Raw genomic sequence first — 24221 nt, 5'->3', positions numbered from 1 at the left:
GTAAAGTGCTGTAAGTGGCAGTGAAGACCAGAAAACACTATGTAAAGTCCCTTTACTCAAAAGGTGAAAACAAATAAGAACCTGAAATAAATTTCATAAAAACAAAGATGATATAATGTAGACGCACTTTAATTCTAAAACAGAAGCTGCACCATCAGTAGCGGCACACAATTATATGTACACATATACACTCACACACAATTACCTAAATCTGTTATATAAAATATATAATCTGACAATGTACCTTTTAATTCCTCTTCAGAGCTCATTGAGTTACTGTGCGAGAGACTCTGGAGCTGAAGCAGACAGAGAGGTAAAGTCTCATCCACTCGTCGGGTGGGATGCAAATGCCCAGGCCAGCGTTTACTTCATTTTTACAGCATGTCAATAAAAAGGTCTGTACCCTTTGAAAAAATAATATTCTAAAAGCAATCTACAGCAAATTCACTTGAACAGGTTTTTCTGTGTTGTAATTGAGAAAATTACACTTTTTAAACCAATTCCTTTACAGTGAGATGTACACACCCTCTAGGATTTGTAATATATAAAAGATATTAAGCATTAAAAATTCCACATTTAAAAACTTACAATAAATAATATATGCAGGCATTTCATTAAGATAAAATTTATAGATTGCAATCTACAGTCATTAAAAAGACAATTTATTCTCCTTTATGAAACGTCCCTTAATCTTCCAAAATGCTAAAATGGATTCTTGGCATCTGATTGATTGGTTGGTTGATTGGAGACTTCCAGTCAGTCAGTGTTGTTTAAGATGCATCAGGGAGGAAGAAGAAGAGGAGGAGAAGTGACGCTTCCTCCGTATTTGCCCTGATGGAGTGTGAGGTCCTTTGAGTGTCGAGGATCCACAATTTGATCTGATCTCAGCGGTTCGATCTCGTTAAGAGTTCAGAGCATGTTCATGATAAAGTTGTACATCTGGGTGAGCACCACAAAGTGAACAGGCAGACAGGAGCGGCGGTCCTGGGTTGCAGGGTCGCATGTCAACCAGGAGAGGGCGTTGTACTGCTCCAGAACAAATCTGAAGGCAGACACAGGGGGGCAGTGTTAACACATGTCTGTAATACACTGTCCTTATTCTAAAAACACACAGTTCTCACAGACTCTTGTAGTGTGAGCAGTGTACCTGAGCACATCAGAGGTGTGGTTGGAGTCCAGCGGGTGGGAGTGTTTACTGTGCAGGAGTTCGTCTGATTGGACAGAAGACACGTGCAGGTGCAGAGAGGCCTGGGAGACAGAAATATGGAGGCAAACTCAATTTAAATCTTTAAATGAATTGAGGCGGCATCTCCAGTCTGGTTGTCAGAGATACAGACCTGATGTCATTGGGTTTTGACCATCGGTCAGAAAAGATCATTTGGCTTTCAGAAACGTTATCTGGCAATATTCTGAAGTTTTCTAGACTTAGTCAAATGAAAAACTGCTGGCAAATGATCCTGAGACAAAAACAAGTTGACAGTTTCTCCACAGTTTGGCTCTTGAAGAAGCAGATTTAACTAAATATAAATACAGGTACCACTGTACCTTAAGGAAGAGTGGGCACTGGTTCTGGGCTTGAGGGCAGGCTGACCAGAACCAGTCAGGCAGTGGTCCAGCCTTTGCTGTGGAGACGAAGTAGCCCAGAGCCATGGGCTGCTGCAGGATGTTCAGAGCCTCCTCGTGGGACTCCATCCGATCTGCGCTCTGACCCTGTAAGACAACATCGAGGGAATGAACACACTGAACAACTTGTTTCCTACAGCACAGGTTTTCCACTTAAATGTTTAGGTTTCTGTTTGACTGGTGTCTTTATATTAGTGAAGCAACAACTGAGCGTAGTTCTGTAAAGTTATGACATCATGAGCCCAGAATTCATTTCCCTTCCTCCTGAAGCAGGAGGTCAGAGTCAGTGTCATAGATGAAAACATTAAGTATCTTATTCGTGGTACATGAATGGAGAATCAAGACGAACATGACATCAAGTGACACAAAATTTGACATTTTACTTCAAACATGACAATTTCTTAATTTGACAGTTTTGCGACATTGATGTGTTTTGATTGGTTCAACTGTTTACACTTATGTTCTTTATTAGATCAGGTATTCAGGTAAATAATCTATAAGAGAAAAGTAACTGACCTTGCTTCCATCTCCCCCCTGGTGGTAGTGGGAGCCAGGAGAGTGAACAGGGGAGGTAGTGGGGGAGTTGGGCAGGATGTTGATGAGGTCTGGATCCACCATGTCGTTGTCAAACAGGTCAAAGATGCCCATTCCATCAGATCCGTCTGCAAAGAGAAAACAAGCAGCCTTCAACATCCACGATTCTTTGTGTTGATGTTCAGCAAGAAGATATTGAAGTGAAACCTTGTCAGAGACCAAACTTACCAGGATTTATGGGATTGAAGTTGATGTCGATGGGCTCTGCAGTGTTAGTGTTGACCTGCACCATGGCCGAGGTGGGGAACACCAGGATGTGTGTGCAGGATGTGTCCTGAGGAGTGCTCAGCTGGGATGTTTGCATGTTCAGTGTGGTGCTGCGACCAAACACTGAACCTGTTGAGACAGAGTCTGCAGAGACACGACAGAGAAGAGACGATCGTAACTTAAAAACTTAACCGAGCGTCACTACGAATTCTTAATGAACTTATCTCTATTTTATTTTACCTGGCATGATGACAAAGGAACCCTGGGGCTCCATGGCAACCAGACAGGCGCTAAGGATGCTGGGAGTGTCGGCAGCAGAGATACCACACATCCTACATGTCTCCTTCAGACGCTTACTGAGGGATTGTAAGTTCCTTCTGCTCAGCAGAATACTCCAGTCTGAAACACGAACAAGATAAAGGCACATTAGTGTTTGACCGTACACGTATTTGTGAACTGCACACTCAGAGAACCCTGCAGCAACGTGTTTGTGTGCATACCTCTCAGTTCGCCGTGTCCCATCCTACCAAGCCGTCCAATGACCACTCTCCAAGGCAGCGACGTCACCTGCACCAGGCCGAGACACCACTCCCACAGCTTCTGCAAACCCAGTCGTCTGGCTGAGCCCTTTTTCCTGCGAGCCCTGCAGAAACAACATGTGGTTTGAATAAAGACACAATCCTGTGGCACCGGTGCATTTCTTGTTTCTATGAGTGAGTGCATGTACCTGTTGGGAACATCAATACTAATGATGCAGGTCTCCAGCAGTTCTCCGTGCTGATCGGTGCAGGAGGCCAGCAGCCAGCGCTGGTCATGAGAAAGACAGTAGCCGACAAACAGGACATTGTACTTCTGGGATGCTTCGCCAAAAGTCTCCCCAAGCTCTGTCTGCTTGTCTTTCACTGGAGCCAGGATAAAGGGCGGCGTATACAGACGCAGACACTCGGGCCTCTGCACAAGGGAAAAAACATGCTGATTTAAAAGCGAGACAACAGAGGACCCTACGACACAATTTGAAAACTACGTTGTCCAGTGACTTCCACCAGGCATCACAGCAGATTCGTATATTCAGCAATTACATCTGGGTTCTTCAGAGCCATGTCAATGGCGAGACCAGGTCCAAAGCCCGTCAGAGCCTTGAAGTTGGTGGAGTTGGGCAATGGCCGACGACACTGTGTGAACACGGAGAAGGCCAGTGACTTCAGGAGCTGGCCGTAGAGGTGACGCTCGCCGCTGTGCACTGGCTGCAGGAGATATTCGCAGGGAACAATCTGAGAAGAAAAACACAACAGTGGTACTTTAGACACAGGTGTACTTATCTGCACTTATTCTGAAAAAAAAGAGTAAGTATCTCCAATTTTAGTCACCTCTTCTGCAAGTGAATATCAACAGCTGCTCTTTGCAAACTTTGTTTTTCAGTTATTTTTTTAATGTTAATGAAAAATTGGGAATGGTATGAAATGATCTATTAAATATTTTTGAAGTTTAAAGCATGCCCAGTAAAGCTCACCATTAAACCCATTTAGGAAAAAAAATGAATGTCAGCGATGCTGTATTCGTCCATCTGGGATGAGAATATTTGGCCTTTTCTGGTACCAAAGATTTTTTATAATACTGTATTTTTTTAATCAGTGAGTAAAGTGCTCTTTAAATGGAGAACATCACTATGTGACATCACAAGTATGGCAGCATATGGAGAATCTGAAAAGTGGCTGGACTTTACCAGTTTTTTTTTTATTTTTAATAATTAATCTTATGCAGATTAGAATATATATATATATATATATATATATATATATGCTATTCTCATTAATTGCCCTGGCTGCACTGAGGACTCAACCACTGAATCCATTAGCACATTCACACTCCTTGTGTTTCAAAACTCCCTCTGGCATGTTTATGCAATATTGTGTCACTATATCACAGGTGTAGCAGTTACCACCTCCATAAGTGTCTGTTAATGAGTCCCCTGCTCCCTCTCACCTCCCTCTGGGCCTCCTGGTAAACTGCTCTATTGTCGCTAAAGAGAGGTGACTGGCTTAAACTACAGATGACATCCATCACCGCTCAGCAGCAGAATCAATGTGTGAGCTTGACGGTCATCTCACGATACTGACACAGACCGTTTCTTTCATCCCTTCCCCAAATATTAGACAAACTAGCTGTTGGAAACGAGAATCCTTAAACCTCTTTGAGCCGTACCTGTACAGAGACAGCGTTTCTGATCTGAGCAGGCAGGAACTGGAGCATCTCCATGTAACAACGCAGCAGGCCCAGTGTGTAGGTGCTGGAGTGGACCTCTCTGTCTGCGTCCTCGTAACTAAAGGGGTCGACGATGTACACCACAATGGCGGGCGGGTAAGACACAGCGTGGGACTCTCCATCTGTGGGCTTGCCCACTTTGTCTCTCTCCATTGTGCTGTGAAGAAAAATGATCTTCAGTCAAGCTGTCGAAAATGTTCACATCATTGTAATGACCATATGCAAACTAAGCCAGTTGTCATGGCTACAGTGGCAGCTTTAATGATGAGGAATCTCCTAACAGGACAATAAAACTTCAAAGTTGCAACAGGTGGAGCTGAGAAATTGTTTTTATGATAAAATGTGTTAAGACAATGTGATACTTCCAGAGCTGAAGAGGTGAATTGATAATAGATTGGCAGAAAATGAATCATTGAGGTTGACACATTTTTAACAATTTCAGCTAGTTGACGTTTTATAGACAATGTCGGACAATTAAATGAATCCGTATTTAAAATGATTTTTAGCTGCACCCCTGGTCGCTTTTACTTGAATCAGAAGTACACTTTCTTTACTAATGGGATGTGGGATTCACTTTAGACGTATGTACCCTGTTTGTGTAATGCTCACAATAATGTCAGAAATATGTATATATCTTTAACTATTAACTATATACTTTTAAAAACATTAACATATATGGTTAGTAAATAAATAACCAAACACGTATAACCACATGAATGTGTGTGTGTGGGCTGCTGAGAGGCATGAATTCAGTAATGCCATGAATCGATAACCACGTTTAAATCAAGTCAGCAATTGATTACAAACTACTGTTCTGCCAACACTTTCAAATTTAACACTTAAAAACTGATCACCATCCCATCAGCAGATATAAACCCAGATATAGACCTACCTCTCTGGGATCTCAGTGGATGCTTGAGACTGATTGGCTGAGGGTCCGTTTTCCGCCAGCCCCCCTGCACCCTGTTGGTTGGACTGGGGTCCGTTCTGAGACGTGCTGCCCTGCAAGCCTGCGGTCCCAAACGGCGAGTAGGAGCTTGGCTTGGCCGACGCCATTCCCCCGATGGTCTGGGAGCCTGAGGAGGAGGAGGAAGGGGTGCTGTTGACCTGGGCAGGCTGGGCAGAGCTGGTGCTGGAGCTGGTAGTGTTGGTGCTCTGGGGTCCTGAGGAGGTGCTGGAAGAAGAGCTGGGGGTCTGGGGGGAGGAGACCACGGTGGGGCAGCGCTGGGACAATAGAGAACTATCCAAAGACTGCTCTGACAGGTACGGAGCTGAAAGTGGTCAGGAAGGTAAAAATAATCAATTGTTGCTCTCACAAACTATAAGGCATTACTTAATTTTTTTATGGTTCTAAACAAACAAATTACCTAGATCATAGCGGCACACTTGAGCAAAGCGTTTGAGCTTATTGAAGGCTTCGTTGTTTGCATCTCTGGTAGCCATCTTCAGGAACCAATCACTGAGAGGCTGCTCTGTCATGCTCCTGCCCTCTGTGGTGCCGACCTTCAAAACGCCCTCTGGGTGACTCTTACAGATGGGCCTGTGTTGCCCAAGCTGGCATGCCTGTCGAGAAAAAATGGAATGAATGTGTAAATAAAACGGAGTGAGGTATTTCTTTAGAGTGAGGAACTGTTTCTGTGGACATGTCAGTACAAGAGTGATGAGTTTTAGGAACTGCCAGCTGCGTACCTCATACATAGTACTCAGATCTTTAAAGAAGGACTTGGCCCCGCGGAGCAGAGCCTCATTCTCTGGGCAGATGACAACATATCCCACATCTCTCTGGGAGCCAAAAGGATCGAGGAGGAGCTTCTCCCAGTAAGGCAATCCGAACGGAGACAGCACAACAAAGTCATACTCATAACCGACCAAAAAGGTCGGGATGGGCAGAGGCTCAGGAGACTCATCTGTGCCTGTGGGGGAAAAGAGGACAAGGTTCCTCATTGATCATTTTGTTGTAAGAGACAAACAGCTCAAAAAACCCTAAACACTTTTGTACAAACGCTTTCCACTCACCATATGATCCCCTCCCGGCCATTTTGTGGAACTGTTGCCAGGTGAGCGGTCCCTGAACACCCCAGGAGCGAACGCTTCTTTTCTTCTGGATGGTGTCCTGCAGCACAGGCTGGAGGGATAGTAACACCCGCAGGACGTCCTGAGAGAAGAGCTTACTCATATCCGTGGCTATGAAAGCAAACACAAAAAGAGAGAAGTCTTAAACTGATGTTGTTTGAAGTTGAATGGAATAAATGAGGGAAAACTATGGTGCAGTAGTTAAATTTAGTAAGAGGTTGTACATTTGCATTTTGGCCACTGATGAAGACAGGTGCTTTTCACCAGTGCTTCATCCACTTTTCCTCCTGACATATTGTCCATGAACTGCCTGCCATGCTCCAGTGCCATGTAGCAGTCGTTATAACAGTCTCTCTCTTCAACCCTCAGGAATGAACTGGGTGCTGAAGTCGGCTTGGGGTACTCCACGCCGGCCATTGGGGCGAATGGGTTGGTGCACTGGTCCTGAAGCAGCAGAATTAGCTCATCTGGAGGCTTCTCCTTCAGACTGCCGGCCTTGTGCGTGGTGCAAGCGCGAAGCTCTTCGAAGCTCCGCTCTGTGTCGCGACTCGCATCTGAGCCCCGTCCCACAACGTCCAGTTCATCCTCCAGGAAGAGCCCAGCTGACTGTCCAAAGCGCCGATTGGTGACTGCACTGAAGCCACAAGTGCAGGGGTACTGGGCCTCACCGTTGTCCTTGAGGTACACTCCCACATCTGCCCCCCGGATGTTCATGTTGCAGACGCACACGCAGCAACTGTCGAAGTTGCAGTCCTTGTAGAGGTTCATGACCGACTCAGAGAGGATGAGGGTGACATAGAGGCTGTGGGCCTCGGGGATGGATGGTACAGTGGCAGGCTCAACTGAGCTGAGCGGTCGACAGGTGGAGGGTGTCGAGGCCGGGGAGTAAAGGTCAGAGTTGTCATACTTGAGAGAGCCCTGGACGCTGGATGGGCCGCGGGGAGTCCGTGGAGTCCGTGGCGTGCGAGGGGTGGGCACAGAGAAGCGAGGTGTGGCTGGAGAGGGCAGGATGCCTGCGCCGCTGTTACTGGGAGGAGCACTGCTGGACATGAACGGTGTGTGGGTCTGAGGGGTGTATGTCTGACTGTAGTCTGGCTCCACACTGGGCACGTTACTGTGACAGAGATAAACAATGATTTCAGATTCCGTTCATTATTTTATTCTTTGTTTTGTCATTGAACTCATTTAGCATTACGAATGTTTTAGAGCTTTACCTGTCTTTGGTGAGGAGATTGACATTTGTCACTGGGGGTATGAGTTCCATTTTGCCCATTGTCCAGCTGCGAGTGTAAACACAGTCTTCTGGCAGTTTGATGGGCAACAGACACTGGCTGGGTAGGGTCTTCAGAGGGGCGTACATGGAACAGCCGATGACCGACTGACACGTTTCCGACTTATAAACAAAGGAAAAGTCCTGAAAGCACAGACGAGTCTTAGTCTTAGACACATTTTAATAATGTTAAACAGTGAAAACACAGTTGATTGACAAAATTCCCCACTTGCTCCTCACGCAGGTGTGTGTGATGCGTCCTACCTTTATTTCAGATGGCTTTGGGCTGCAGAATCCCTCCTCCACCTCCATCTTGAAGTGGGTGTTGAGCTGGCTGCCGTCCAACAGGGTGAGGCCCGCCCCTGCTTCCAGACTATCCTTGCTCCCGGAGTTCATGGGGGAGTAACCCTGCTGCTCCAGGGAGGGTGGGGTCGGAAACATCTTGTGCAGGTCCGCTGAGCCTAGGGAAATAAGACATTGTTACTTCTCCTGAAACATGTGTATAAAATTACCACGTACAACTAATTAACTGATTCTTAGTATTCATACTTATGCAAGACAGGGGGTCCAACATGGCAGGTTTACTTTCTTTACAGCCAAACTTGTCCTCTGCTCCAGCTCCAGCTCTTTTGGATCCAGGCTGTGCAGACAGGGAGAAAAGTATAGTATATAAGTACCCTCAGTTTTCCATTTCAGTGTTTCAATCACATTTCCAGGAGCACATCAGCAGCAGTTCCTAACAAAATCAGAACACTAAAAATGTGGGCACAGCTTTTGGAGACACAGGTGCCCTTACCGTCAGCTCGTCTTCATCTGAATTGAAGATCTTATCCAGGTCGCTGAAGGACACGGCCAAGTCATTCTCATGGATGAGGCTGGTCGAGGCTAAGGGTTTGCTGCCTGATGGACCCTGACCATCTGCAATGAAAAACAAATGAGACCTTGAAAACCATGGCGAACTCCAAATGTTTTATTTAATCACATGTCAAAACCAACAGGTATGTGACAGACGGACAGAAGGAACAAATTCTCACCATCTCCTGAAGTTCCAGCTCCTTCATCAGCCTGTGTCATAAAAGGGAAATTATCACAAAATGATTGAAATGTAGGGACACCATTATTTCACAGAGTAGATGCATCGAGGAAACTGCCACCATTTGTACTTGCATACAAGACTGTTGTTTTTGTACTGCATGGTAAATCATTTCATATTAAACTTTTCTCTACCACCATAGTTTTTCAAAGATTTTGCTGGACTACATAAAAAAACGAAATATTTACGACTGATTAAACCAAAGAATCAAAAGTATGTTTGAGCCTAAAGGTATATCAATGTATGTTATGTCTTCAATTTTTCTATCAGGCAACTTTCTGTGAAAGTTTTATTAAATACACTACAATATTGCCACAGTTAAAAACTAATAACCTAATCTTAAATTCGCAAATTTATAAATTAACATCAGCCTGATGAAGAGTTAAGGTAACAACCTGATGCTTGAGTTAAATTTTTGCTGATGTCAACATATTGTCAGAGTGCCATCCAAGTTTTGAGGTAGAGTTTTCTGTGATGTAAATATGATAACTTCTGTTTTCCTGCAATCACACACACAGTGATCATTCACCCTGCTTATGAGAGGAAAGTGAAGATAATGATCTCAACCTAGTATTCAAACCGGGAACACACCTTGTGTTTCTTGTTGCCCTCTCTCTCAGCTCCAGCCTTGTCCTTTTTCTCTGTGAAGTTGAACTCTTCATCTCCCTCCACGAAGGCGTATGGGTCTGGCTCCTCACCGTGCTCTTCATCTCCTGTGGTGGGAGCAAGGTGGCTGTTTCTTCGCTGGGCATAAGTCTTGACCAGCTCTTGGGAAACCTTCAGCATCTGCGTGGAGCCTGACATCAACCTGTGTGGAGAGAAATTGTGCTGATTACATTAACTGCTTCAATAGTTTTAATGCAGGTGAGGATGAGTGATCAAATACTTACTCAGTTACAGAAACTACATTTTCTGTTCCTCCACCTCCCCCAGAATCATCTCGTATTTTATCCACAGGTAGCTGGGGTGTCAGGAAGTGGGAGGCCTTCTTCCTGGGCAGGTTGAAATACTTCCAAGGGTTGTGGGTAGAGTCTTCGTTGGGGTTTATGGCTGAACCTATAAAGACAGTTGGTTCTAAGGTTTCGTTGAATGCTGGGGGGAAGGGCAGAGGCATAGGCATGGTCTCCAGCTGAGGCTCCTCAGATGAGCCCTTCTGTGGAAGCCGACACAGCTCCACTGACGGCGGGTAGAACGGTTGGTGGATGGGCGTGGAAGAGCTCTTTATGCCACCTGGAGTCATGTCACCTTCACCGTGATCGCACGGATGTGGGCTAAGAGGCGGGGGAGGCGGGGATCCAACAAGGTCTGCAGGGGGGCCGTGTGTGTGCAGCGTAGGGGCTTTGGAGGCCGCCATGTCCACATGGTGCAGACTGGGATATGAGCCCTCCTCCTGTGATCTTAGACAAAGCCTCTGGGTCTGTGGCTCCAGGGACTGCTCCTCACTCACCGAGTTGCGGTGGTGGAACGGCGTCTGCGGCCTCCTCTGCTGCTTCTCCCCCTTCTCCAGCTTCTCGCCCAGCTTGTGCTTGGGCACCGGCTGGGCGAGCTGGCCCGATGATGGCGGGTGTCCTGAGGTGCTGCTGGATCGCTGTTTCTGATTTTTATGTCTATGTGACAAACAACAAATAATGATCATGAGATATTTTCTTTAACTTATAAAACAAAACTCACAGGTGAATGCATTCCATTCCACATACCTAGCGCAATTGCAATGCGGCCTGTGAGTTGACTCCACAAAATCCCAGAGTCCAGTTTTGTCTGACTCCTCCTCACAGGTCCCATTTGTCAAGGTAGTAAACTTCCTCCTGATAAAGAAGAGCAGATAGACATTTTATCAATCAAGCATGGAGGCAACACTTTATCTGTCAATACAAACTTTGAGGAAGAGATGACACTAAACATACTTGTTCCCTGTGCGGTTTATGCTATATTCCTGCCACACAGACTCCACCATCTGGCTGGCCAGTCTACGAGGGATTTTACCCCCATGAAGAGTGTTGTTAGAGCTGTAGCCATCGGATGCAGAGGACAACTTGAGCCACCTCTGGGCAGGCTGATAATCTATGAAGCAAGGCAATACAAAAAATTTGGTCTCTTACAAAATAAAATGCAGATACACTCTCAGGTGTTTAATTCTGGTCAGCGTGCAGCTCCAGTTCTTACCAGTCTGAGCCTCCTCTGGTGATGTTGGAGGAGTCAGAGTGACAGAGGACATGGCAGGATCTCTGTGAGCAGCCTGGCCCTGCTGAGCACCACACAGGCTTCCTGAGGTGTTGGCTGAGCCCTGAGGGACCACAGCGGGGAGGTCCGACAGGGGGAGAAGCACCAGGCAGGAAGGGTATACCATCCTCACCCCCGCTGGAACCAAAAATATTTATTTATTTCCGCACAGAAATAACGCATTCGGTTTTTTTGAACACTCACACCTTAACAAAGCATTTTTAATTTCTAAAACCAGAAATTAATCAATCATTCATCATCAACATCAAAGTGCAATCAAATCTCCACCTGGTTTGGTTCAGGCTTTCTCAGATTTGACTGTATGAACAATATATTTTATGTCATGTGCAACTGGATTACATAGAACATGGTTATTTGATTATTTAGACAACGTGTACAGCAGCAAAAATGTTGAAAGCTTTATTCTATAATTCTCTCCAAACAACTCTTATACTTAGTCAAAATAATTGTTTGCAAAGGAAGGGAAAACAATTACACTCTACTTTCAATAAACCTTTCAACTCCTATCGATCTTCATAATAAAAGGCGGACGATATTATGCAAGCTATTGCCCCTTGAGAAAACAAATTTCACTGCTGCCTCTCAAACTCAAGAAAACTAAGAATATCCTTCCACATTTGACAAATAAATCAATCTAATCGCAAATGTCTTGCCTGCATTCAGTCACCACTCTCCACATTAATAAAATATCATGAGGCCTTACCAACAAGGACCTCCACAGCTGCCAGGGAATCGTCCTCCCAATCAGTATCCTCCATCTTGTCTTCCGGGACCTCCTTGGGATTGGGGCTGATGGGATAAAACTGCCTCCACTCTTCAATGAGCTTCTGCGTGGGGTGGTCTGACATCTTAAAGGCCTGGCCGGTGAGGGTCCCATTTAAGCCATATGGGCTCAGGATGACTGGAGGGCAGAGAGGAGTCAGAGTACTTATGCAGGATAATAAACCCAAAACATAATTTATCAAGATACAGACCAGTTTAGTGTAAAACAACTGTAAATCTTGTGATCCTACCTTGCAAGGGGTTAGAGCTCTGCTGGGCTAGGCTGAGATGCTCCTCGCTCAGCCACTGAAGAGGCTGATGTTGAGCGATCTCCACACTCGTGCACACGTTGCTGTCGCCATGTACGAAGAAGGTGAATGCACAAGATAGGTGCTCGCTGCAAGGAGAGTCAAAGATGAAAAAAAGAGGGATTGTAGTATTTGGAGGGATTGGTCCACAAGCATAACCACATGATTACATCAAAAAAATAAATACAAATAAACAGTACCACTTATCGGATGGTGAACAGAACAAAACGCAGGCAAAGAAATCCGGTGCAAAAATAAAACTGGGGGATATTTAAACCATGAAATGTTACAACAATATCCATCTTTATTTTCTAGCTACTTCTGGGAGAGCAGTCTGCTAAACGCACTAAAATAGTGCTTGTTGACATGGTTGCTGTAAAACCACAGTGCACACTCAGCATTTTCCAAAGACTGCCCTGTTTACCAGCCAGAGAGGGCAGGCGACAGTGAGACCGCCAGACTCCTCTGTTAGAGGTGCTGCCTCAACACTCACTTGCAGACAGTTTTATCTAAAAACTGAGGCTAAACCCCAGTGAGCAATAAAATACACTCCTGTTCTATGCAACAGTACTTTAATATACATGGAGCTGCTAAAACTCACATGAGCTATCGACAAAGCTGCCAGAAGGACCTCTGGCAAAAACACAAGTTAGGTCAGAGCAACACGGCCAAAAAGCAGAGTCAAATTAGCTTGTCTGGGAACTCCAGGATTCCCCAGACCCTTCATTCAGGAGCAAGGGGGGGGGGGGGGCTATATCTGTACCTCCAGCCTTATGTTCAACAGGTAAGGAATGCAGAGGTGCAGAAGTCCACTCTGAACCAAACAGAACTTTTTGTGCTGTTTAAGGTTGAACTGAAACATGCACTTCTATGGGAACAACAGCACAGAGGTGCAGACATTAAAACTTCACCCTCAGCCTGTTGCTCTATTACCTTAGACAAGATTAAACAGACATTTACAACATGCTGGCAGATTTACACACATTTCATACGCGAGGTGAAAAATATGTCATTCGTATAATGTGATTAGAAATCTGATCATTCCAGGAATCCAAATTCTCTGAGCACCACAGGATCTCTGTGTCCTAAAGCAACATGGATCTAGTTCTAACTGACCTCAGTGTAGCTACCATGCATAAAACTTTTATTTATAAATCAGAGCAGCAGATGCTGTATCAGAGTCAACTATGTAGCGTCGTGTTTACACTGCTTAAGGAAAGACGAGTATTTATTCACAGCATATTCTTATAAGCAGATGATGTTTCCTTCCCAGAAACTGCTGTCAGGGTATTACAGTGTAGTTAAAAACAATACAGCTGCAAGCTCCATTTCTCCAGTTAAGTCCCAAATGGGAATTTGAATCATTTAAGTGCAACAAGCTATTATGGGAACTTTAAAGCACAACTTTCAACACAATAAGAACATCTGCCCAATGAGACTTCACCCACTGCAGCACACATACAACACATATCATCTGACCTTAACATGTCTCCATCAAGGTCCGTTTGATGGTTCTGTCTGAAGCGCTGCATGCATGTTTCAAACACTGCTCCCAGCCAATGTGACAGTAAATCTAACTCTTTAAACATAGCAACAACTGTAACAGCACAACCTCCACATGCTACAAATGTTAACCAACACTCCAATATCAAATGCGGGCTAATACTCAGCCCTTCAGCACAGCAAGTACATTTCAAGACATCTTGTTTTACAGCTTTATTTATCTTCTGCAACTGGGCTGCTTTTCTTGCACCACAAAAAGAAACTGCCTTGAAGAATAATGGAGGTACCAAAGTATGAGACCACTTAAATGGGAAAAAGATCTCACACAGTGCATGTGTGCTGGGAAGGACCTTCAGTCTTGCTGCCCAAGTTGACAACACTGCTGTCACTAATTTAGCTGATCAAGTCATTCCTGGCTCCTGAATATATTCTCTTATTTCACAGCAACATGCCAGCATGTTCATATGAAAACCATCAGTCCATCTAAGCAGCATAGTTGTTTCCTTTTCCTGTAAAAACATATCTGCACGAAGTCTTAAGATTCACTAACAGCATTTCAAAGATTAAAGAGCAGCAGAGTGAAAAAAATATTCCCGTGCAGCACAACAACAGCTCTCTACCTGGTACAGGTAAATCTCACAGATGTGAACAGAACATACCTCAGACAAAACATGTGACCTGACCATTCGTTAAGTGTGGGGGTTTGAGAATTTACGGCATGTCATTTAACTTTGCTGTCTGCTATTAGGGGGCAGCGACGTACCTTTTATTAATGGTCTTCTCTTCCTTCTGGTACGGCTTAACGAACCACTTCCCAATGCGAACAAAGCCTCTGTTCATGAGACAGCGCTCCAGCAGGTTGTGGATGGCTTTGAACAGCAGCGTTCGACACTCGTAGGACAGGCCACTCTCCCACTCGCCATCCTCCTCACCTGAAACCAACAGATACCATTAAACCTCTGTTTTTCATTTCATATTAAATTTATACAGTGTTGTGCTTGATAGGGAAAATTTGACTCTGCTTTTTTTTCCAACCACAATAACAGAAGCCCATTGGAACAGTTGAAAAAAAGAAAAAAACATTCAATTTGATTGGTCTTATTGGTTAGAATTGGGATAAAAGCATCCAAAATACCAGACTTCAGCTCTTTTGGTGTAGAATTACATATTTAAGTGATAGACATTTTGTTTATTGAAAGGTTCTACATTGGTTCTATTGGTTAAGATTGGTCAACAATGTTTTCTCTAGAGCCATAATTCATAATGAATAAATGTACGAGAATGATCTCTGTCCAGTCAGCATTGCTAAAATGCTTATCCATATTACATTCATCACCGGTTGTCAAAGTTTGTGTCATTTTGCAAAAAGGTCACATGACTGGAGCATGACTAATAAGGGAAGGATACATTGTGACCGATAATCAGGAAGCAAATGCAAGTAACTGTATCAATGTCTCTCAGTCTAGTTTAAATCACGAGTCTGGATGTTTAAAACTTGAAAGGTCTCCATGTTATTTCCAAAAGTCTCCACACTAAGTGGGAATGCCAGGTGTAAATCTAGCGACTGTGATATTTTCTTAGAACTGAAACATATCAGTGTGGATGGAGGCTGAGACCGGGGACAGAATACCAGGGGGATTAGTCTCACAGACATGAATATTAGCAAACTGGAATGAAGCCTTCATCTAAAAAAAAAAAAAATCAAGACTGTGTCATGTGACTCTGACGCACAACAGCTTGTTTTAATGCTACTGTACACACCTGTATCTGTCTGTGTGGCCAAGAGCCAGTCTGGCAAACATAACTTATTATTATCATACTTTATATCATTTAAGTTGCATTACAGATCTTTAACGCAGCTTAGAAGGGGTTGGCAGTGTCATCAAAAACACCTATCAAGTTTTTAACAAATGGACCAATTTTGCATTACAACACACCAGTTATAGAAAGGCTTTGTTAATAACCACTACACCCTTGAATATGTGTTTCTTAATATTCAGAATAAGAGTGCCAATTCCGAAGCACCAAACTAACTACTTAGGCCCTGTTCCCATCCAACCCTCAGCCCTAACACTTGAATCTACCCTTTCGTTTTGCACGTGTCCATGAAGGGGCAGTGTCCAGTTTCTCCACATCATGTTGGGTTAGTGGCCATTTAGCCCTTCGAACACCCCTTCAACCATAGTGTATTCAGGGCACCCTAGAAACTAAGGGGTAAAATATTCATAGTATGAAATCTATCAAAATAACCATGAAAACAATTGAAAATCTACTGGAATATCTTATTTAATCCAATAGCAAATGAAAGTGAAACTGAATAGCTGTGATAAGCTTTTCAGGAAAATTGCTATTCACACTGTCAAAACAAGCATGTAAACAGACTGAGTGAGAGTAACAAGTTCTCCCATGTCCCGTACATATGAGGTTTGAAAAACAAGAGGGAAGGTTTTCTAGCTCCGTTTGGAGAGGGACACTACCCAGCAAAGGGGACTTCATTTTTAGGGGTAGGGCGAAGGGAGAGGAATTGGGACACAGCCTTGGATTATGCAAGAAATTATCACTTACCGTTGGCATACAAATATTGTTGCCATTTCTCCCCATGTGTGAAATATATTTTAGAATTAATTCTAATAGCGGAAAGAACGTGGAGAAGTTAAAACCACTCACTTGAGAGCTCATTGTGGATAAGCTCTGCGAAACTGGGGTCATCCCCCCACCAGAAAAGCCAGAGCTCTCTGCGACCCGGGGTGTGGTGTCTTCTCCACACACTCAGCACATCTGCAGCCAAGCATCGGCTGAAACTACACAGGATCGGGTCCTCCTCGGTCACAGGGAAAAGGATGGGCGAAGAGGTGGGCCCTTGCCACACAAAACGCCTCCATTTTATTCCGGTCAAATCAGCCTGATGAGAGGGAGAACAACAATGTGAGAAGGAGCACACAACATAGTGGTACAGCATTAAGCCAATCATCTGTTGTTGACTGCATAACTCAGTGAACGGGTTCCTTCCCTTACACACATACAACTTTTCCTGTTTTGCAGAAAATCACTTCCAGTGAATAAAGCTTAAATCTGGGGCTTGATGACTCCTGTAAACTTTTGCAATACTTTTTACATGTGACACCACAATCCTGCCTGAACACATCACTGTCAGCCAGAAATTTACTCAGTAGTTACTGACAACTAATGAGTCACTGCAAGTCAGTCTAGTATCACATCAGTGGGTGTAATTAAAAAAGAGGCACTTAATTCCTGATATGTGCATTAATTAAAAATGTAGAGGCATTTCCTAAAAAGGAAAGATGAGATGTGCACAGGCTGTATAGAAATGTGCCTGTTGGCCTGACCTGTTACCACTATGTAAGTAACGCTCATGCTAGTTGGCTATCGTGTGTAATCAATGCACTGTAAGCACATGATCGTGACATATTCGTGTGCAGCTCTTCAGTAAGAAAACCCTGCAGTGTGCGTCTCTTGTTATGAAAGTTAGCTGGATCGCTATCGTGCAAGTCGCAGGCCCGATGCCTTCACGCCAATCTGCAACTGACGTTACAAAGCTTGTTGCCTGATTAGCCAAAATGGCTTTCTGGCCTCTCGGTGTCGGAGCTAACGCTAGCTAGCTGCAGGGAGCAGAGGGGTCTCACCAGGCAGAAGAGGTTGGAGTGGCAGTCCTCCAAACTGGCCCCGTTTGGTACAAAGCACGAACTCATCCTTTCACTGCGGGGCTGCAACGTTAAAGTCCATTGTCTCAATCACCATCGAGGGGGCGACTGCCGATCTCGTCAACTCGCTGGCGAGGCGACGCTCAGTTGTTCCGCTGAAGCGCTGAGCAACTTGCTAGCTACGCCGAGCTATCGCTAGTCAAACAGACAACTTCTGCCCGGCGCTAGCCGCCGCTAGCCCGGAGGCTAAGCTAACGTTAGACGGGCAGCCTGGCAGCGTCAACTGTAAGCGATAAGCCACTGGATTCATCAACCTATTTGAAATGTATTGTCTGGTCTGGTTAGCCGCAAGCTTTGCTGCTACGTTGCCCTCACATCACGCAGCTTCCATGACCTGGATTCACCAACGTTGATTCAAACACCACAGAAGTTCTATGCTCAATAAAAAAAATATGAGCTGAAAAAACTTATTAAAAAAACTGAAAAACTTCACCCCCCAAAAAAGCTTAGTCCCTGGTGAGCTAATGCTAATGGCAGCTAGCTGATCTGAAACAATTTCAAAGCAAAGGAACTCTCCCCTCCCCCTGATCTCTCCTAGCCTGCTAGCGCGCAAGCTAACATACCAGAGCTCCAGCGCTAGCCTGTTAGCTACATAAAACAATTAGCTACGCCGCCCTCCTTTTCACCAAAACCACCGTAACGCTCCGTCATAGTGAAACTGCTCTTTTAAAAAACCGGACGAAAAGCCAAGTTGGCGAGGTTACTCATCGGCTACTCCCCTCCGCCTGATCCATGGCTCCTGCAGATTTCCATTATTTCAGTTCATGGATTGAATTCTTTAATGGCGGCCGGGAGGACAACTCTGCCTCTCACCTCCCATTGGCCAATTTGCGGTAATGGGGGCGTCATCCAGCCTCAAGTAGCTCCATGACTTCACAGTTTACAAGATGAAAGCTGCGGCGCATCTGTCACACAAGTCAGCGCTCAGACATGTCTGTTACTGGACATGTTGCACCGGGCAACATCTGCTGCGTGTGGCCCGCTGCAGAGAAGCGAGGAGACACACACACACAAGCGGGGTTATTTCATCAAAACGCGTCCTACTGCACATTCCATGGAAACATTAGAAATGTGGGCTCCATTTAAAGGGCACTTCTATTGTTTGATTGCGCCCCTTTTGTTCTGCGCATTGAATTATGCTGCGGATCTGAAGTTATCTAGGTCAAGTTGTGCAGACAAAGATGTGTACGTCACTGTTCCCAGAGGTGTTTATTAGTCTAATGTGACTCCCAGCTGCAACGTGCACGAGCAACTTTGATCCTCCACGTGTTCAAAGTGCGATTCATGGAAGTCAACAACTTTTGCATCCATATCGCAAAGCGCCCATCAGTGTAATTTTTGGATGTGTTTTATATCGTATATTTATTTATCATCATCACAATGTAATGAGTCCTGTCATGTCCACAGCAGACCACAGGGCGGAGACTCCACACAAGCAAGCGATCCTACCGCCGAGGAGGCGGAGCCACGGCCGGATGCGTCGAGAGAAAATGTCAACAACATGCCGGCGACTTCCAGAGAGACAGAGACCGAGGCTGCTGCGAGGGACAGACAACAGAGACAGCGAGGAGACCAGGCGTCTCACAACGTCGTGTCTGTCATATCACAGCTCGCAGATGATCATTTGACACTTGTGCGGGTAGGAGCCTCCACTGACCTGCAGCTGACTGGTGATGCGTGAGCATGGATGTGCAAATATACTCACATCGTGGACAAACAGAACCTGCAGCCACATCTAAAGTAACAGTTGTAGATTAATTGAGGGTTAATGGAGCTATAGTTCACCAGTAACCCACCTCATTGATTTGATATCCTGTCAGACATCACCAGTTGACCCCGGTGTGTTTATCCCCTGTGTCTTTCTCACTGTCAGCGTCCAGCACATGTGGAGGAGCCTCTATTGAACTGCAGCTGACTGTTAATGCATGAGTATGGATGCGCAAATATACTCACATGGGTATACAGAACCTGCAGCCACCTTCAGCTACATCTGATGTATGAATTTGTAGAAAGAAGTAACATATGTAGGTTAATGGAGCTTTTTATCACCTATAATCTACCTTACTGATATTCTCTCAGGCACCCCCAGTTGACCCCAGTGGGTTTATAGCCCTGTGTCTGTGTGCCTGAGCCTCCATTGAACTGCAGCTGACTCGTGGTGCATGAGAATGGATGTGCAAATATAGTCACTTTATGAAGATGCAGAATCTGGGGACACCTGCATCTGCATCCAATTATTCAGTTTCAGATTTGTTTGGAAAAATGTCCTAAGTCTGGGCTCATGGAGCTTTTGATCATCAATAACCCACCTTGTTGATTTGATATGCTGTCAGCAATCACATCTGGACCCCTGTGGGTTTATACCCTGTGTCTTTCTCACTGTCAGTGTCCAGCACATGTTCAGCTAAGTCAATGACATCACTGTCATCCAGTCGGCTCACTGCCCTTCACTGCTCTCTTGTCTCTTAACACAGAACATAAGCACTGGGCTGGCGATTGCTGGTGTTCTGGTAATAGCAAGGAGCATCAGACTGGTAAGAGAGGTTAGGTACACACTTTTCATGTTGCCTATTTCATAATAAAAATTAGAATGGCTCTCAGCCAAGGCCCACCAGTCACCTTATGAAACCACAATTAAATTAACTAGATCCAGATTTTTATATAGATCAACATTAAATTGCTCCCAATCATAAATATCAGTCCCCTAAACAAGTCTGATTTTAATAATCAACATCCCTGAATAATTATCTATGAAATCAATCTATATGTTGAAAAACATAATTTTAAAGAAAGTGAAAAACAGGGTTTCCACGAATCCTGGAAAACTGGAAAATTTAGACAATTCTTTTCCAGTCATGGAGACAATCTGGAATTTGATTAAAATGACAAAATATCCTGGAAATAATCTTTATAGTCCTGGAAATGTTTTATTTTATTTTAGCCCCATAGTTAGATTGCCTATGTAAACTTCAATGCACATTTCTTTATTTAATAAACTAAACTAAAACACCACAAATTTAGACATACTTGATTAAATAATCTATAAAGTCAGCTAGCCAGTTGCCCAAGTTTAAATTCAGCCCTCTTAATTCTAGTGTAGACTCCCAGAGCTGTCTTGGGGTGCAGTCGAGTCCTGCACAAGAATTGCTGTCCTGACGTGTCAGGAAAGACTCCTGGAAAATGCCCTAGATAGGTCCTGGAAAATATATTTTTTTAAAACAGGGGGAACACTGAAAAAAGAAATCCTGGCTCCAACTCCTGATCCGGATCCGTAACAAAATTTGAGGCTTCTTCTCTGACCCATTCTGCATTTACAAGTTTTGTGGAAATATGTCCAGTGGTCATTGCATAACCCAATTAACTATAGACAGACAAACAGACAAAAATTAACCTCCCTAGCGGCAGAAATAATAGCATACCTGCTTTATTTCCGGCTAAATTTAGACACTAATACTCCTTTTTGCAGATTTAACACATTGAGTATAACTAAAAGACTCCGTCCATTCACCAGGATGATATTAATAGATCTAATTTCCACGCATTAAACTCAAGAGTCATAAAACGTTTCCAACCGGTTCTATCTCCTCAGATCACCAAATTTCAAGCTGTGTCTGAGATCCCGGCTCGTTTCATCGAGAAGAACGTCAGCCTTCGTGGGAAAGTTCACTCCGTCACAGAGAAAGGACTTGAAGTGGAGCATGTCCCGATTCATCTGCCAGTCCTCTCATCACTACTTTCAAAACACAAGGGTAAAGAGGGGCATGTTAGACAGATACAGTTCAAAACCAGTGCTGTCTATTTACTGGAGTCTGTCCTCCACTAGAATAACTCGCTAGTAGTCTGAGTCTGTCCCAAGCTCAAATCTCACCTCCAGCTTCTCTCATCAGTTCCATAGTGTAATAACTTAACCTTTTTATCTAGTTACAGGAAAAATGTCATTGTGACATTTTTCTTTACTTTGAAAAGTCAGGCTCAGATGCATTTTATCATCTTGTCATGAGCAAGAGTGCAGGTAATCCTGTTAGCTGTCATATTGAATCATAGTAGTCACTTAGCAATAACATCAGGGGGCTTATGCTTCATACTGAGTGCTCCATCAGCAACTTCAGTGTGAAGGACTCACAACAGACCAGTGTCACCTAGCAATTTCAAATATTACCTTTGTCCCACTTGACCTACAACATCTGTTATCATCATAGTTGGTCAGCATTTGCTGTGATTTACTTATAATCTCAATCAATCATGATTACAGTGGGGTTTAACTTTTGTACCTAAATTCTAAATAAACAAATATTCAGTGTACATCTATATGATGTATTAAGTACTGTCATGGACTGAAAGCTGGAATTTTATTTCTGCTCAGATTTATAAACGTTGCTATGTTCACAGTATTCTTTAATCACATAATACCTTATTTAAATCAGAATTTGGTCAAACATTTAATTAATTTAGATTCTAGTTCTTGTACAGCTGCATGTTTTATTTTCTATTCTATTCAACCAGGAACTATTGAGATACATCATCACTTTTACAAGAGCAACTTCTACCTTGAGGAACATAGCAGGAGATTGTCCAGGCCAGATGTGTTCACAACAACAGGAACATGTCAGCATTCTGTGGCATCTTTAAAGTGCACATAGGAGGCAGAACATGACATATAGATTCCGCATATACATTTTTGTTTATAGCACCCCCATTGTAAAGTCTCTTAAATAATCTGTGTTTTCTCATACAGCGCCTCTGGATAATTTCAGGAACATGCTCAGTTCAGTTCTGAAAGAGGCTATACTGTAGTTCCATAAAGAAACAACAAAACATCATCTGAGAGACACGAGAGATCAAACTTGACTATTAAACAATACAATTTCCTCGTTGAAATAATAATAAAAAGAAAATGCAATTTTTATTATTGTCACACAGGGAGTGTATAAGACCACTTTGGGAAGATGAAACTCCACAGGTCACTTACAGTTTAACCACTGTTATTTGTAACACATATGATCTCTGGCTGTTTTGTGTCCTCTCCAGGTGCGTCTATGTCTCCATTGCTGGTGCGTCTTGCCGGTGTGGAGCTGACACCAGAGGGGAGGGATTGGCTGCAGAAAAACCTGTCCCCTGCCAAAACAGTCTGGCTAAAACTGATCAGCCGTGAGGACGACATACTGCACTGTTTTGTGTCTCAAAGCAGGGTGAGGCCTCCAGAAACTCAGACAAAGAATGAGCAGCTCGAGAGTCATAAGTGACGAGAGTTTTTCTTCTGAATATCTCCTGTTGTCCAGCAGGGGTCGCTATGGAACTACTGTGTGAACGAAGAGGTCCTGAAGCTCGGCCTCGCCCGCAGGGGGCCCATCGCAGTCCAGCCTGACTCTCGCCTCCACTGGCGTCTCCACAAACGCCTGCACAGGGCAGAGGTCAAGGCCGAGAGGAAGGGGCGGGGTCTGTGGAAGGAGGACAGCCTATGGGAGAAAGCGTCCAAGGCCATCGGGGACAGTTCTTTACTCAGACTGATGAGAAGGATCTTCAAAAAGACTTAACTGATTGATCCAAGGCAGAATGCAAAAAGAGGCGGTTGTCTTTAAGTTCTGACGTCATCAAAATGTGATGTCTATTTATATATAACGGAGTTCCTGTTCTGTACATAAAGTGTAAAAAGGGAGTCAGACAGCTTTGTTTGGGTAGAAAAAGTTACTTGGCTGTCATGTGGGCACTTTTCAGGCAATGAGAAATATATAATTTGCCTGATATCATTTTACACTACATGAAAAGCTGATTTATTTTGACTGTGTCTGTTATAATTTTATTTAATTACATATTTTTGAAACCCTGTCTCACATCCTGAGGCTAATCCCTCAGCTTTCACTTCACCCTATTAACCCACAACTAAGCACAGCCCCCTGTGTGTGTGTGTGTCTGTGGGAGACCCCACTAAACACAAGATGGGGGCGGGGTATGTTAATTGTTCAAAATGGAGAGAGGGTGGGGGTGTCCACTTGTCCGTCTCTGAAATCACTGTTGCTATAGAAACACCCAATGTGAAATACAAAGGGGCTGAACTCTATATTGGCCGACTCAAACCCCACGGGAGCCTTACATGCAGTGTGTGTGGTGGGGTCTTTAAGTGCCAATGAAGAGGGTCCTTGTGTGTGTAATGTGACCAGTATTTAAGCACTGGGAATGTGACCAAACCTGTAAGACGCCTTACATTTTGAAGCACTGTGTGACATAATTGTGAGACAGTGAGATAAATAAAGATGTCTTTGTCAACACCTGGTGAAGAAAAAGCAAATTTCCTGTGACTCTGGGATTAATGTCATGTGATTGTATTTTTTCTTCAATGCCCAAATTACACCTTGTGCTTTTTTCACATGCACTGTGGGCTTTGTATTCCTGCTTCATCCAAACAAGGCAAAGGAGGAGGTCCTGCAAAGGAGGCCAGACTGTGATGTGTGTCCTGTGGGGTGCAGGGTCGATGGGGGTCTCTAGGAGCAGGGAGAGGTAGCACCGAGGCAGTCAATCCAATGGGCACAAGGAGATTAGTGCAGAGAGGAGGAGGGTCACAAGGG

The 24221-nt window shown here is 44.2% G+C and overlaps 2 protein-coding genes across 5 annotated transcripts; one reads left to right on the top strand and one right to left on the bottom strand.

Moving 5' to 3' along the window:
* Window positions 1-111: 111 nt before the first annotated feature.
* Window positions 112-18471, bottom strand: LOC109630059 (mediator of RNA polymerase II transcription subunit 13-like). The gene is made up of 30 exons (XM_069534143.1): window positions 17581-18471; window positions 16604-16838; window positions 14700-14868; window positions 12377-12522; window positions 12067-12264; window positions 11286-11480; window positions 11027-11183; window positions 10820-10927; window positions 10013-10729; window positions 9714-9930; window positions 9064-9094; window positions 8826-8947; window positions 8579-8669; window positions 8294-8490; window positions 7974-8173; window positions 6984-7873; window positions 6703-6870; window positions 6376-6599; window positions 6054-6249; window positions 5579-5957; window positions 4627-4843; window positions 3504-3695; window positions 3152-3375; window positions 2925-3067; window positions 2665-2823; window positions 2386-2568; window positions 2140-2285; window positions 1546-1710; window positions 1148-1248; window positions 112-1042 (listed from the first exon to the last, which is right to left on the bottom strand). Exons 1-30 carry the CDS (start codon window positions 17644-17646, stop codon window positions 910-912), a joined length of 6369 nt encoding a protein of 2122 aa, XP_069390244.1. The 5' UTR covers window positions 17647-18471; the 3' UTR covers window positions 112-909.
* Window positions 18472-18482: 11 nt separating this feature from the next.
* On the top strand, window positions 18483-23924 carry c18h3orf33 (c18h3orf33 homolog (H. sapiens)). 4 transcript variants are annotated; one of them, XM_069534144.1, is made up of 6 exons: window positions 18486-18729; window positions 19066-19297; window positions 20133-20192; window positions 21248-21407; window positions 22687-22847; window positions 22938-23924. In XM_069534144.1, the coding sequence occupies exons 1-6, from the start codon at window positions 18605-18607 to the stop codon at window positions 23190-23192; spliced, it is 993 nt and encodes a 330-aa protein (XP_069390245.1). In that variant the 5' UTR covers window positions 18486-18604; the 3' UTR covers window positions 23193-23924. The 4 variants fall into 4 exon arrangements, with proteins under 4 accessions (XP_069390246.1, XP_069390245.1, XP_069390247.1 ...); XM_020088361.2 differs by having other exon boundaries at window positions 18495-18729; window positions 22941-23924; XM_069534145.1 differs by lacking the exon at window positions 20133-20192 and having other exon boundaries at window positions 18483-18729.
* The last annotated feature ends 297 nt before the right edge of the window (window positions 23925-24221 follow it).

The sequence above is a fragment of the Paralichthys olivaceus genome, chromosome 11 (genome assembly GCF_024713975.1).
Source record: "Paralichthys olivaceus isolate ysfri-2021 chromosome 11, ASM2471397v2, whole genome shotgun sequence".
Classification (NCBI taxonomy): Eukaryota; Metazoa; Chordata; class Actinopteri; order Pleuronectiformes; family Paralichthyidae; genus Paralichthys; species Paralichthys olivaceus.
Note: the sequence above shows the minus strand (reverse complement) of the source record. Positions and strands in the feature narration are given on the sequence as shown.